General features: G+C 56.5%; 1 protein-coding gene across 4 annotated transcripts in view; it reads left to right on the plus strand.

Annotated features, from left to right (window-relative positions):
• Positions 1–14,441, plus strand: part of EXD3 (exonuclease 3'-5' domain containing 3) — a 292,767-nt gene that overhangs the window by 244,156 nt on the left and 34,170 nt on the right. For 3 of the 4 annotated variants that reach the window (XM_032920299.1, XM_032920300.1, XM_030506667.1), the window contains one exon: positions 12,526–13,835. The exons of the other annotated variant lie outside the window; for it this stretch is intronic. In XM_032920299.1, the coding sequence (XP_032776190.1) occupies positions 12,526–12,957 (432 nt within the window). In that variant the 3' untranslated portion in view covers positions 12,958–13,835. Of the gene's footprint in view, positions 1–12,525; positions 13,836–14,441 lie in introns of those variants that run through there. 4 annotated transcript variants of the gene reach the window in all.

Raw genomic sequence — 14,441 nt, forward strand, 5'->3', positions numbered from 1 at the left:
CTGAGCAAGAGTCCGTGGCAATGCACTGGATGGTCACAGAGAGGTTCCCACTGTGGCACTGGTGAGCACTGATGATCTGGCCTTGGTGGAGCCTGGCAAAGGGCAGTGGGGTGGTCCCTATGGGGTTTCAGCCCTAGGAACCCCTTAGCTCCCATCCGTTTGGGAGCATCCAGAGGCACTCGCTGAGCCCTGGCACTTCACAAGAACGGATGGTGCAGGAGCCCTGGCACCATCAAGTGTGGAATGGCTGCCCTGGAAGCACTGGACATGAAGCCTGGGGAGCTCTGGGTCTCCTGTAGATGAGAGGTGCTGTGGTAGGGTCAGCAGCACTGGTCCAGGCTGCACGGGTGCAAACATCACTGGATACCACTTGCAAAGCACATGGATGCTCAGGTATGAATTACATTCAAGACCACTGAGCCAGAGGGTTCTCATCCAGCACCTTCCCTGGACTCGTCCTCAAGAGACCTCAGCCCTGGCTTTTAGAGCTGGGCATCACAGCTTCCCAGGGCAGCAGCTTTGGCCGCAGTACATGTGATGTCCCCAGGGGCCCGGGTAATGCTATTTTGCTTTCAGGCTTTGCAGAGTAGCAGGAGATGTTTACGGTGCTGTCTGGCACAGGAGGCTCCTCACTTCTCTTTTCTCCTCTGGGAAAATGTTCAGAGAAAAAAATATAATAGATTTTTTAAAGACACAGGATTCTCTTTTGCCAGTTCAGGGAAGCAGTTGGTGCTCTGCTTGTTAAAGATAATGGAGGGATGGATGTTTACTGTGTGGAAGAAACCACACATGGTTTGCTCCCACGTCCGTCATCTCCAAAGTCTCCGACAGCTCGTACGGAGTGAAAAGGAATCTGGAAAAAGGGCCCAGAAATGGGCTCAGCACCGATCCTATGCCCATGGTGCCTCTGAATGCTGGGCTGACTCTCACTCCATGGTGGGCTCACCTCAAACCCCCTCCAGGACCATTTCCTATATGCCTTCGACAGCCTGGAGCTTTGAAGGCTGCTCCTGGAGCATAAATTTCCCCTTTCCTGCCTGATTGTGCATCCCAGCTTCAAAGCGGATGCAGAATGCCTAGGGCTGGAAAAACATGTGTAAAAGTGATGTGATATGAATAGAGGATCTGAATGCACTGGAGAGCAGGAAACGTGCTGGGCTTGTGTGTTGAGGTGAGCTATGTGCACAGGGGCTGCCCCCCAGAACCCGCAGCGGTGGCCGGCAGATGCCAGCACCCCGGTGAGCTCTGCTTGACATCACGCTGCCAGCATGGGCCCTGCCTGTAAGGGACCAGCCCCTTGACAGCTCTGCGCTTCAGGAAGGTTCATCTCCCCTTCCTGGACACTTCAAAATGCTCGGTGCTTTATCTGGGCTGTTCACCTGTGGTGACGGTTGGAGAGGAGCAGGTCTTGGTCTCTGATGCCCTGATGTTCCTAAATGCTGATGGGCAGAATTGTCCTCAACTGGTGTCTCTTTCTGCTCACGGACAAGGAGGAGTCCTGTGGGCAGGATGCAGGTGGACACCAAACTCCTGTCCCTGGCATCTCTGCTGTGCATGGGGTAGCAGGGAATCAGGGCAGAGAGCTGAGCTGGGGTGTCAGGCAGGTGAGCACACGTCCCCATGCTCCCCATGGCCTCTGCCAGGCTGCTTCCATGGGTGCAACAAGGGGAGAAGGGGGAAATTGGTTATTTCTGCCCATAGCATAAATGGAGGAGCTGAAGGAGCAGTGGTGCCCACCGCAGGACACCAGCCCCAGCTCCTGTAGCAAACCTCACTGCTATGGGAGCTGAAGGGCACATTTTACCATTTGGCTTTTGCTCATGGCAGGGTTTCAGTGCTGCAGCCATGGCATGAATTCACACATGCTCCTGACCACAGGCTCATTCCCACCAGGATAGACAGCACTGTGGCTCGCTCCAGATGCCAGTGCTGGATGCCAGCCCACAGCATGGGGATTGGCACAGCTGATAGAGCAAAACCCCCTATTTGGGTGCCACAAGGTATGTGAGCTCCTGCTGTGCAGCAGGCTCCCTTCTCTTCCCTTTTCTCCCTTCACTGGCTTCAGTGGGACCCTGCTCTCCGGTGCATGGAGGTGACAAATTCCAGACACCAGGACTGTTATTCATTTGCTGCCGCAGTCCCAGGGCCCCCAGCCGAGCCTCCAGGCACTGCAGCCACTTCAGCTCTTTGTTTCCTTCTTTGCACATGTTTCTGGACGCTTGTGTTCACATCTCCTGTTTGTTTTCAGTGCTGGGGGTGGGACACAAACACAACAGCAGCAGATCCCAGCCTGGAGCACGCTGCGGTCCCACCGGCACAGCACGGGGCACCGGCTGTGATAGCGCCTGCTGAGAACGTGTTCACATTGCAACAGCGAAGCCGATGCCTGCAGCCAACCCACACTTCATGTGGTCATGGTGGCTGTGGCCCCCAGCGCTGCAGCACAGAGCCAAGCAGCTCCCAAGCCACTGCTCCAGCACGTGTGGCAGCTCCTGCAGGACCCGCTGCAGTCTTTCAGGGAGGATGGAGCCAGAGGGAGGAATCTGGTGTTTCATCTGCAGGGGATTGGGCAGAGGAAGGGGGAGCAGCTCGTCGCAGCCAGGACCATGTGTAAACCTGCTCTGGTCAGATTTTATGTTGGCTTGAAGTGTCCTCCCAGCCCACTCTGGCTCCATGGGTATGCAGTTCCCTGCCAAGAGGTCAGGGCTGAGCAACGGATGGGGGAGAGCGAAGGGGACCCTCATCCCCCAGCAAGCCCCAGCTCTGGGTCACGGCATGGTATTGGGCTGGGCTGGGCAGAGCAGGGAGCTCTCCAGGGATGGGTTGTGGGTGCTGCTGGCTGTGTTTTGTGGATGCCGGCTGGAAGCATCCAGCTTGAGCAGAGACTGAGCTGTCTTGAGTCTTCCCATGGGATTTGCTCTGTGCTCTGGTTCTGCACAATGCTTAACCAGGCTGAGAGTGCTCAGGGGAGCACGTCCCACCAGGAAGCCCCACCAGCACCCTCTCTTTAGCCTTTAATTTGAAGCAACACAAGAGGAATTTGATGCCAACCTCAGCAGCTCCAGCACACGGTTGTCCTGTGTCGTGGCACCATTGCAGAGAGTCCTCTGGGGTCCAGGCTGAAACTGAGAGCACTCATGGGTGCTCAGGGCTGTCTGGCTTTGCCCTCTGCCTCTGAGGTCACTGCACCGGGCTGGGCACGCTGCCGCAGGGGATCTCCTCACATCCCGGCCAGCTTCAGCCAGCAGCCGTCCCGGCTGGCCTCTCCTTGACCATGCTCAGGACCTCCTCCCTTTCCTTCCCACATCCTCTCCTGCTGTTCGGGAGCAGATCCTGTTTGTGGTGGCCCCCTCAGGGCGGTTCCTTGTTTCTGGCTCTGGTTTGTCAGATCCGGTCAGGGCTGTTGGGTTTTTTGATTGATTCTGTATACTTTTGTGTGTTCATTTCTGCCGCTGCTTTGCCCAAGGTGCCCTCTGGAGCAGCCCAGCGATGTGCCAGGGTGAAGGCAGGCTGAGGATGTGCATGCAGGTGCAGGAAGGGCAGGAAGCCGGGTGCAGCTGCTGCATGGCACCACGGCGCAGTGTCCAAGCCAGAGCCTGGGGCACCAGGCTGGCAGAGGTGGGCTCTCACTCTGGTGAGGAGCACAGGGACAGCAGGATGGGGAAGAAAACTCCAGCAGGCTGGAGCTTCCTGCAGAGACCCCCTGGCTTTCTTTTCCTTCCCACAGACAGCTCGAGGAAAGGTGAGGCTTGGGTCTGCAGCAGTGCAGCAAGTGAGCTGGATTTGCTTGCCCAGCCTTTGTCACCAGGTAGATATCAGCAGGTACTTGGGGAAGCAGGGTCCCAACTGTGCCTTCACAGGGTATGGAGCTGAGCCGGCGTGTTTCACAGCGCATGGGCAAGGCTGGAGCACCCCGGCTGGGCTGAGCACCCTGCATTGTCCTAAAGCACCGGGGCCGGCATCACCATCCATAGTGGTGTTAGCACTCAGGTTGGCATCACCACCCATGCTGACATTAAGCACCTGGACTGGCCTTAAACATCCAAGCTGGAGTTAGCACCCAGACTGATGTCAAATAGCTGGACTGGCATTAGCATCCAGGCTGGTGTTAGCATCTGGGCTGACCTTAAGTACCCAGTCTTGTCTTAGCACACAGGTTGAAATTGGCACCCAGGCTGATATTAGCTCCCAGTCTGGTGTAAAACACCTGGACAGGCACCAGCACCCCAGGCTGACAGGCGCACCCAGGCCAGCATCTCTTGACTCCCTGAATTGAGGGGGAGAAGGACAGGATCAGGCTGCAGCAAAGGGTGAGGCTAAGAAAGGGGTTTAGTTGGATTTAGTGGAGCTTGCAGGAAAGCAACGAAGAGCTGAGAAAAACCTGGAGGGATTTAGAGTAAAGCCATCAGCTCTTCACAGCTCTCTGTGGGGTCTTGGGTGTCTGACACCACCTTCCCACATCCCTCTGGATCCTAATGTCCCCCAATTAGTGCCCTCCTCTCACTGCCAACAGCTCCTGACCCTGACCAGAAGCAACAGCACTAACCTCGTCAGCATCTCCAGTGCTGCTGCTGTACCCTCAGGCTGAAACAGTTTCTGTCTCCCAAAGGATTTAGGGGTTCCATTCACAGCCCAGAGGACAAAACTCCCTGGCAGCCTGACAGCCCTTCTACACAGTCAGGTGGGAGCTGCCATCCCTGGCATCCTCCCCATGTGGGCCAAGCACTGGAGGAGCCATAGGGTGGCTTTTGGGATGATCTTCCTTGGGGAGTGCCAAGGGACTGTGGCATTGGGGTCTTTCTCAGAATGTCCCTTTTGGGGTGCCTTGGCCTTGTGCTGGCTCTGAGTATCCTGTGAGAGCACCAGCCTGACAGAGGGTTAACCTCCATCGGACCAGCTCAGCCAGGAGCGGTTTTGCCCCTTTGCTTTCTCCTTGCTCTTGCGACACAAAGAGCAAAGCTGCCACTTTGCCCGGAATGACCCCTGTGCCCTACAAACGTAACCCCTTCCTCAAAGAGACAAAAATCCCATTGCCTTGCACCTCCATCTGTTTAGCGAACAGTTTAACCTAACAAGATTAGCATTTGGGGTCGTCTCTTCTTCTTTTACGTTTTTTCCCTGCCGTTTGCAAGGAAAACAGCATTGGATTGAGGACAAAAGCTTGAAACCCCTCATTTGTAAGTAGAGGAGCCTTTGGAAACTGTTTTGTTCCAGCGTTATCTGGAGAAAGAGCCTGTGAAGCCTCCCCTAAAGCAAACAGGAGTCAGCCAAAGGGCTTGGCCCTGGGGATGATGGAGCCCAGCACAGGGCACCTGCACCCAGCTCTGCCTGCTGCAGGGTTGGGGGAATTCCATAAGGTTATTCCCCCCGAGGGGGTATGTGGAGAGAGAGAGATTCAGGGAGAGGCTGTGGTGGGATGGCTGGAAAAGGAAGGAATCGGGATTCATGTTCCCTGTTCCCCATAGACTCCCTCCAGTGATGTTCCAGCACTCACCTCCATCCCTGTTGGGAGCACAGGCTCATTGCCAGAGGTGATGGATGAAGCCACAGCAGGAGGAGAGTCATGAAGAGCAGCGAGTGTTGAAGTTGAATTTACCTATGCAGGGACACAAGTGCGTGCTTGTTCCTTAAACACCAGCCCATGCACCACCAGCCCCTTCCAGCTGAGCCTCCGGGCCCCCTGCGGCAGCATGGCACTGCCCAGAGAGGTGACAGCCTAAAGAATCCCCAGGAAATATCATCAGGGAGGGGGGAAAGGTAAAGGGTTTGATTTTCTTTCTCTGGGACTGTTTTCCCTTCCCTCATCTCCCACCCACCCCCTCCCTTTTTGCCACATTGTGCTGAGCTTGAATCAGGCCTTCACAAAGGGGATTAGAGGCCGGTTGCTGATAAATAGCAAAGCAGGTTGGAAGCGTGGGAACCAGCCATGGCGCAGCACGGAGGGACATTCCTGCTCCGGAGGGCCGGGCGGGAGCAAAAGTCCGGGCTAACCCCGGGTCACCCGGGGGACCCAGCGCCTGAGAAGATTTGTTCGGACACTGGCTTTTGTTGTGCACAGTTCCGTGTCAGCCCAGCTTGTCTCTCGCTGCTATTGATGGGGAAGGAAAGCGCTATTGTCAGGCGCTGAGGGCCCCCCTTTCCCTCCTGCGCCCTCGGGGTGACGTCAAGGTGGTACGTGGGAGCCCAACCAGCCAGCCTGGAGCAGGGCGAGTGGTCCCAGCGATGCTCCGTGTCGCAAAGAGAGATGTTCGAAGGGTGCCCGGGAGCTGAGCATGGCCCGCGGGGCTGCGAGCTGTGCTTCCCCCCTTGCACACTATCCTGCTGGGGCCGGGCAGGATGGGTGCTCCAGCAGGCAGCTGGGTGGGAATGTGGAGGTTGTTTATCTCAGCCCTGGTGCTATCAGTGAAATTTCCCAGAGGCAGGATCATGCCAAAAATTCCTGCTGGGAAACGACTGCCCAGCCCTGCAACTCAGGGTGTCTGCGGTGTCAGCTCTCACCCGCATGGACACCTGCTGATGGGTCAGGCATTCCCTCATCCTCAGGCTCTTACTTGCTGACATGGTTTTAATCTCGACCTGGAGACTCTGGGAGAGGTGGGAGCAGGGGCTGGGGCTGGGGCTGACCCACACCTGGGTCCAGCTCTTGCTCTGGCCTCGCTTTGGGCAGAGACACGCAGGGAGTTTCCCCTGTGAAGCGCTGTGGGTGTGCATCAAAGCTGCCTGACCCCACAGTGAAGCTCAGCTGCTCTGCATCTGGCGCCAAGGCTCACAGCAGCACCACGGAGCATCTGGGGACAGGCGGCATGCCAGGGACGGAGCCTGCTGGGAAAATCCCTCCATCCCGCCTCCCGCTCTTCCCCCGTGACCCGACAGCGAGGAGCTGCAGGTGACCTTGACCCCTGCAAGCTGCCTGGTACTGGTCGGGGCTCTGCGTGTTTCATCGGTCAGAAAACAAGCTGAGCACCAAGGCTGGATCTTGCTCCCAGCCCTCATTTCTCCTCTGGAGCCTGAGTTGGCTGCTGAAGGCTTGCTGAGAGCTGAAGCTCCAGCAGCCTCTTCTCTGGGATCCATGCAGGGACCACTGGGATGGGGATGACTCTGGAGTCCCCCCCAAAGGCTCAAACAACATGAACAGTCCAAACAGCCATATCCAAGTGGGACCCAGGGGCTTTGTGTCCAAGCAGGGAGACAAATGGGGGGGACAACAAATACATTTGCCTCTTCCGGGGCCTCTGGCTGTGTCCTGTCACGCCGGAAGGGAAAACAAAAGCCTCCCCTATGAGCTGGGATTGCCTCGGAGAACTGGGGCTGCCTGATCAGGACAGCGGGAACGTGGCTGCTCTGCTGAGGATGCAGGCTGGGAATCTGTGTGGGCAGCTGCAGAAGTATTCCTGGAGGTCACTGGGGAGTCCAAGAGCTGAGGGGCAGTGCCGCTCACATGGACAACAGCCAAGGGCTTTTCAAAGAGCCGTGAAGAAAAAGGGAATGGCTTCCGAGAGCCGGATTTTCATCACAGGCTGGTCTGGGTCCTTCCTGGTGGGTGGAAGGAGCGAGTTACCACCTGGCCATGTCCAAAATGCCTCCCTGGCTCCTGCAGGCCTGAGGGCAAGGACCCACTGTGCTGCCCCCAGCCTGCTTGTGCCCGAGTGCTGAGTCAGCACTTGGCAGCATGAGGTGTTCCTGGTGAGCCTGGGAGCATGCAGGGATGTGGGGCAAGGATGAGGATGGAGATGGGGGCGGGGATGGGGATGAGGATGCGGATGGGGATGGGGGTGAGGATAAGGATGAGAATGGGGATGGGAATGCTCTCCTGCTTAGAGCAGATGGGATGCTTTCAGATACGCCACCCTTGCAGACCTGTTGAGGGAACCCGGCCAGGTACTGACTGCCATGTGTTGGGCTGCTCTTGGAGTTATCCATACAAAATAAATAGTCCTGCAATCGGATTTTTTTTAGTTGTTGTAATCATCATCATCATCCCAGGCTATCAGGGTCCCAGGCTGCCTGTTGGAAGCCAGCTGTTTCCTGTGCTCTCAGCAGCAGCCCTGACGCTCTGCCATCCTCCCAGTCAGTTTATTTGAATAGGTAAGATCCGGATGTCCGGAGCGAAACAAACAGCACTGGATTCTTGGACCACTCCAGCCCTGAGCCCTCTGTGCTCCAGAGGTGCCCCTGCCACCTCGCTGAGCCTTCAGTCACCTTCAGGTGACCATGACGGGGCAGGGACTGCTGGAGACAGCGCTTGTGGAGGTGCTGCCAGTGACTGGTTCTATTCCTTTATTCCAGTGTCGGGAGAGGACCAAAGGCAATTGTCCCCTTGTCCCAAAAGACCACATCTCTCTGGCTGGAGTCTTTAAGGCATTTGTCTGGGAGACTTGGGGATCAGTCTCTACTTCCCATCAGTGGGTGCTAACTCATGAGCCCCTCACACTGCTCTGCCAACCCCGGCGCTTTGCATACCAGGGGAGGAGAAGTGCCCTAAGTCAGTTTGTGATCAGTTAGAATGATAAACAGTAAATGTGAGAGAAGGCGAGGAGCTGGGACGGTTGGCTTGGGCTTTGGCTTTGGCTTTGGCTTTGGCTTTGGCTTTGGCTTTGGCTTTGGCTTTGGCAGGGGAATTTGTCCTGGGAGTGTCAGCCTGTGTTAAGACGGACTGTCAGGTTTTGCTGGGCTGAGTTTTGTGACTTTCACAGAGTTAGACTCAATTTGGATGGATATTAACCTTTCAGTTGCTGCAATCATGCAAAACAATCCAACTAACAAGTGCTAATCGCTTCCTTTTAACTGATGCTCCCAGTTAAGAAAGCAGCTTGAAAAATGGGTCTCACCCAGATGCCTCCTTGAGATTCCTGAAGTCGCATGGAAAAAACTTCCAAGTGTCCCTGTGTGGGACATATCAGCCAGCAGGGACAGGATGGGTGGTTCTTCTTGAGCATGGACACCTCCCTGGTGAAGGGGTTGGGCCAGACCAGCCAGGTCCATCGTGCCCCATCACTCCCACCCCACCACGGGCAGTTTTGGACTCGTGCTGCTCACTGGTGGCAGCCCCGTGTGCTGGGAGCTGCAGTGGCTCTGTGCCTGCAGCCCTCCCACAGCTCCCTTGCCCCTTGCCTGTGAGCATCGCCATTCCCACAGTTGATCCCTTTGGCTCCTGCAGAAGAGCCGTTTGGTGCTGTGAAAAGCCTTTGGTGTTAATTACCAGCTTTTGGGTGCACTTACGTGATGAGGCAGCACCGATGTGTCCAGATGCCACGTGCCTGTCACAGCATTGCCCTCGGACCCGCTGCCGCAGCACCACTGGCCCCAGCACAGGCAGGCAAGTGCCAGGAACCTCTTCAGGTGTGCTGTGGGATCTGATTGGGGCTCTCGTGGCTCCCGGGGCAGGTCAAGCTGCCACCGCAGCCCCACTGCCCCCGGTGGCACCATCACTGCTCCCGGGCAGAGCCAGTGACATGTGTGAGCCCCACCTGAGCTGTGGCCCGTCCAGCGCTGCCCTTGGGGTGCACCAGGGGTGGGTGCTCCAGCGATGGCTCAGGGCAGAGCTGTCCCTGGGAGCAGAGCTGGGAGCCGCAGCCAGCACCGGCCATGCCACGGGGCAGCTCCCGGCCCCGGCTCACGTGGGAGTCCCAGACTCAGGTGCTTCCCATGGGTTTGTTGCTTTCCCTTTCTTAGTTCTTTTTGTTCCTTTTCCTTCTCTTCTTTTATTTTTTCTTTTTTTTTTCTTTTTCTTTTTTGTTTTTCTTTCCATTTTTCTTTCTCTTTTTTCATTTTTTTCTCGTTTTTCCTTTTCCTTTTTCTTTTTCTCTTTTTATTTTTATTTCTATTGTTTTATTTCTATTCTTATTTCTTTTTCTTTCTCTTTTTCATGCCCTTTCCCTTGTACTTTCTCTTCTTCATTTTCTTTCTGTCTTTCTTGTTCTCATTCTCTCTCATCTTTTTATATTACCCAGATGTGCTCCCTTTGCAGTTCATACCCACCAGGCATCTTTGTTTAATGCTGCTCATAAGGATTCACAGCCCTTCAGCAGAGGTACTGCTGTGCCCAGACACGCTGACCTGTGTTGTGATAGTGAAACCTTGTCACATTTATACCAGAATCAAAAGATAGAATCACAGAATTAACCAGGCTGGAAAAGACCTTTAGGCTCATCAAGTCCAACCATTCCCCAGCACTGCCAAGGCCACCACTAACCCATGGCACTGAGGGCCTCGGCTACACGGTGTGTGAACACTTGCAGGGACGGTGACTCCAGCACTGCCCTGGGCAGCCTGTTCCAATGCCTGAGCACCCTTTGGGGAAGGAATTGTTCCTAATCTCCATCTAAACCTCCCCTGGCGCAGCTCAAGATAAGCCATAGCTGGAGCCTGAGCTGCAGGGTTGTTTGCAGGGTTCTTTGCCAGGATGATGTTGGGGTGGTGGTCAGGCAGGGAGGCTGCGATAGTTCCTTCAGACTTTAAGGCTGGAACCACCCTGCCGCAGCGCCCGGTCCCCGCAGGCAGGGTTGCGGGGCAGGCTGCTCACCAGCCATTTGGCCCGGCAGCGCGAGCCGGGTGCCGGTGCCGGCGCGAGCGGCCGGTGGCAGGGGAGGGATTCGCACCTCGGGCGGGACATGAAAGAGCCGCTGGGCCGGGAGATGAAAGAGCCGGCGGGGCCGCGGCGCGGGGCGGGACGGGAGGTGAGGGCAGCCCCGGGAGATGGTTTTCTTCTCATCTGTGCCGCGCAGCGGGACGGCAGCATCCAGCGACGGGCTTTCCCAGGGCCCCGCGCCGAGCCCCCCCCGGCTGGGGTGCTGGAGCGGCAACGGGACCCACGGAGCATCCATCAGGATGTTGCGTGCAGGAAGGGAGGCTCTGGCGGTGTGTGACAAAGGAGAAGGGCTGCAGAGGACTGAACGTGCGTGGAGGCAGCTCTGCTGCTCCCAGCCCCGCACGCAGCTGTGTCGGCTCTTGGGGCTGTCCCTTTGCCAGCATCAGGAGCCACCGCTCAGGGGTGGCACAGCAGTGGCGCAGCCCTGGGTGAAGTCTCCATCAATTTGTGCGTGGTGAGGCCGGGGGCAGGACTTGGTGGCTTGGGAAATGGCAAACCTTGGTGTCCCCAGCCCCTGGGACTCCTGTTCCCAAGCAAGAGCATTCTCATATCACACCATGGCAGTGCAGCACATGGTGGGAGCCCAGCATGACTGGTGCCCCGTGCCATGCTGTGCTGCCATTGCACATCATGATCCCTTTAGCTCAGCCTCGGGGTTCTTGGCTACACCAGGGCCCTGAATGCTCTCCAAGGGGTGGCTGTGTGTTGGGCTGGTCTTTCAATGCCTCGGAGTCTGTAATTCAGCAGGGCACAGGCAGCACCAAGGCAGGTCCCCTTTTATCATGGGAGGATAGTAATCTCTCTTCAGCTTCTCCCTTGCCCGAGACTAAAGCTGGAGCAGCGGGAGGGCAGTCAGAGCCACCATGAACCGAGCAGGTGTCTCCTGGGCTGCCGAAGATGCTTTTCTTCAGAGGTCCCTGTAACCTCCTGCATTGGTGCGGTTTGTCCCCAGTGTCCCATGCAGAGCAGTGAGGGCAGAGGGCACCCACTTCTGCCCCAGAAAGCCTCAGACTTGGAGGTTTGGGCTTTGACTTGCCTTGGACTGTGAGGTTGAGCCTGCAAGACCAGATGGCAAGAGCTTCCCCGAAGAGACTCTACCCAGGGACATGAAGACCCATTTTTCATTTCTCTGTACCAGTTTCTGTGCAAGGGGCTGTTTTCTTGAGGAGCCTCAACCTTGCAGGTACCCATGAAATGGAGCTGAGCAGGAGAAGCTCCCACCTGGCTGCTCCCTCCTGCTCTCCCAGGGTCATACCAAGCCTGCCTGCCCCAGGCTGCTCAGCAGAGCTTGGAGAGCTTCATCCTCCAGCCCTGGCCCTGTGCATCCCAGAGCCCGGCCAACCTGCAGGACCTTGTGGCAGGCTGGTGGTGGCCAGAGGCCCAACCGGCTAAAGTCACAGGCAAGGGACAGGGAGAAAAAGGGCACTGAGCGCCTGACAAGGCAGGTGGGGACCAGCAGGTCTTCAGACTGTTGGGTGAGGATGTTGATGAGGTCCCCCGGACTGCAACGCGCTCATCACTGCATGGACAGAACCAAAAAATGGGGTCAGGGTGTCACTTGTATCAGCTTAAAATGTTGTGTTTGAAGTTAATTTCACTGCCTCGAGGTGTCTTGGTTGGTTCTGATCCTCTTTGACATGACCTCAGGCGGGGGAAGTGGAAGAAAATTACAATTCCTCAGGTGGAAGAAAATTACAGACTCATAGGCTGGTTTGGGTTGGGAGGGACCTTAAAGCTCATCCAGTTCCAACCCCTTGCCACGGGCAGGGACACCTTCCACTAGAGCAGGTTGCTCCAAGCCCCTGTGTCCAACCTGGCCTTGAACACTGCCAGGGATGGGGCAGCCACAGCTTCTCTGGCCACCCTGTGCCAGTGTCTCTGGAACCTTCCTCTAAACCCATCTCTCCATTTGTGTCTCCTGGCTGCTCTCCTGGCAGGTCCGGGGCTGCTGCCAGCCCCAGGAACGAGTGCGCTTTCTCAGAGGACACTGCACATCTCCCACACTGGACATGAGCGTGGACGTGTGGAGCTGCAGGGTAGCACCAGGGAGTCGGGGTGAACTGAAGGCAATGGACAAGCCCTCATGGATGCTCCTCTGTCACAGCTACAGCCAGTTTGGCAGTGCTCTGCCTGCTCCTTCCTGGAGAGCACCAACCTCTGCAGGACCCGTGGGACTCAGTGGGCACCGGGAAGCCCAGGGACGATGGTTAGGGGGACAAGGGTCCCGACTCAGCTCTGCGCCTCTTCTCTGCACCAGCTCTCCCTGCTCGTGCCTCATCTGCCCCAGCTGGGTAAGGATCGCTTCTCACTTTGCACAAAGCTTAATGCCCATCACCTTGGCTCGACTGAGGGCTCAATGGAACTTCTGAACTATGGACAAGCGGTGATACCCCCATGCTCATCTCCATGTGTTCTGGTTTAAGCCCAGCTGGTGACTCAGAACCACGCCATTGAAATGACTGGAGCCTAAATCCAGAACCCAGGGCACCATGACAGGGACACATAGAATCACAGAATCAACCAGGCTGGAAAAGACCTTTAGGATCACCAATTCCACCCATTCCCAGCACTGCCAAGGCCACCACTAACCCACGGCACTGAGGGCCTCAGCTACACGGTGTGTGAACACTTCCAGGGACCGTGACTCCACCTCTGCCCTGGGCAGCCTGTTCCAATGCCTGAGCACCCTTTGGGGAAGAAATGTGTGCAGAAGTGCTGCCATGGTGAGTGCTTCCCCCTCACTGCCACCAGCCCCAAGGCACCTGTGTTAGGTGATGAACCGAGCCTGCTGCCGGGTTTCCCATCCCATCTGCTGGACACTGAGTGAACCAAGAGTCTTTTTGAACCCAGCCCAGAAAGACACCGGCAGACAGCCGGTGTTTATCGTGTTCTGCTTCCCCCTGAATTCCAGTCCTCTGACATGTTTAGATCAAACCTGATGACCCAAATCGGACTGTGGCAACTGAGAAGAAAAGTGACCTTTGGAGAGGAGCCGCCCAGGAGAGCAGCCGCGTGTGCTTGAGGCCACCCCGGGCCACTGCTCGCAGCCATGCCGCGGAGAGGAGCAGCCGGGCAGTGCCGAAACACTCACTGCTTTTAATTCAATTACTTTGCAAAGTAGATCCCAGCGCCGAGGACACCGTCGCAGCATCCCCTGGCAGAGAAACAGCACTGGAAGCCATAGCCCGTGTCCTGTGTGAAACAGCTGAGTGGGCTCCAGCCAGGATCTAATAAACATGTGTGCAGTGCAAAAGCCACCTCCTCTTTGCAGTGGGGCCAACCAGCGGAGCCGCAGGAGCTGAGGGTCACCCCGTCCCCGCCCCACACCAGGGCTCTGGGAATGGGCCGAGAGATGGTTGTGGGGCCTGGAAAAGTCCCCCAGCCCTTAGGGACAGGCAGGTTGTGGGGTGAGGGGGGAGCTGACTTCACAGCTGACTACGGGTGGAGGCAGGCAGGGAAGGAAACAAGAGAAGGGAGGAATGGTCACGCATCCCTCCTTCTTCCTGCTTCCCTTGTTAGGAGCATGGAGCTGGTCAAGGGTGCAAGGCAACAAGGGAATCTGGAGTTTGTGGGGTCTCGCAGTGGGGTGGGAAGACTAAAAGGTGCCCCAGTGTGGGACTCCTCAGGCATTCAGCACCCACTGTGGCCCTGGGCTCCTCTCAAGCCCACTTCCCCAAGCTGTCAAAGGTCTCCAGCCAAAAATGGGGCAGAGCAAATATTTTTAGAGTGAAAAAACACCCCAGGAAAACTCTTCTCATTTCAAGATATCTCCATAGCCTCTTCTTTATCTCAGCATCAACCAGCTGCTATGGGTAGAAGCTCAAATTGCCGTAGAATCATAGTCACAGACTGG

The sequence above is a fragment of the Strigops habroptila genome, chromosome 15 (genome assembly GCF_004027225.2).
Source record: "Strigops habroptila isolate Jane chromosome 15, bStrHab1.2.pri, whole genome shotgun sequence".
In the NCBI taxonomy this organism is placed as follows: Eukaryota; Metazoa; Chordata; class Aves; order Psittaciformes; family Psittacidae; genus Strigops; species Strigops habroptila.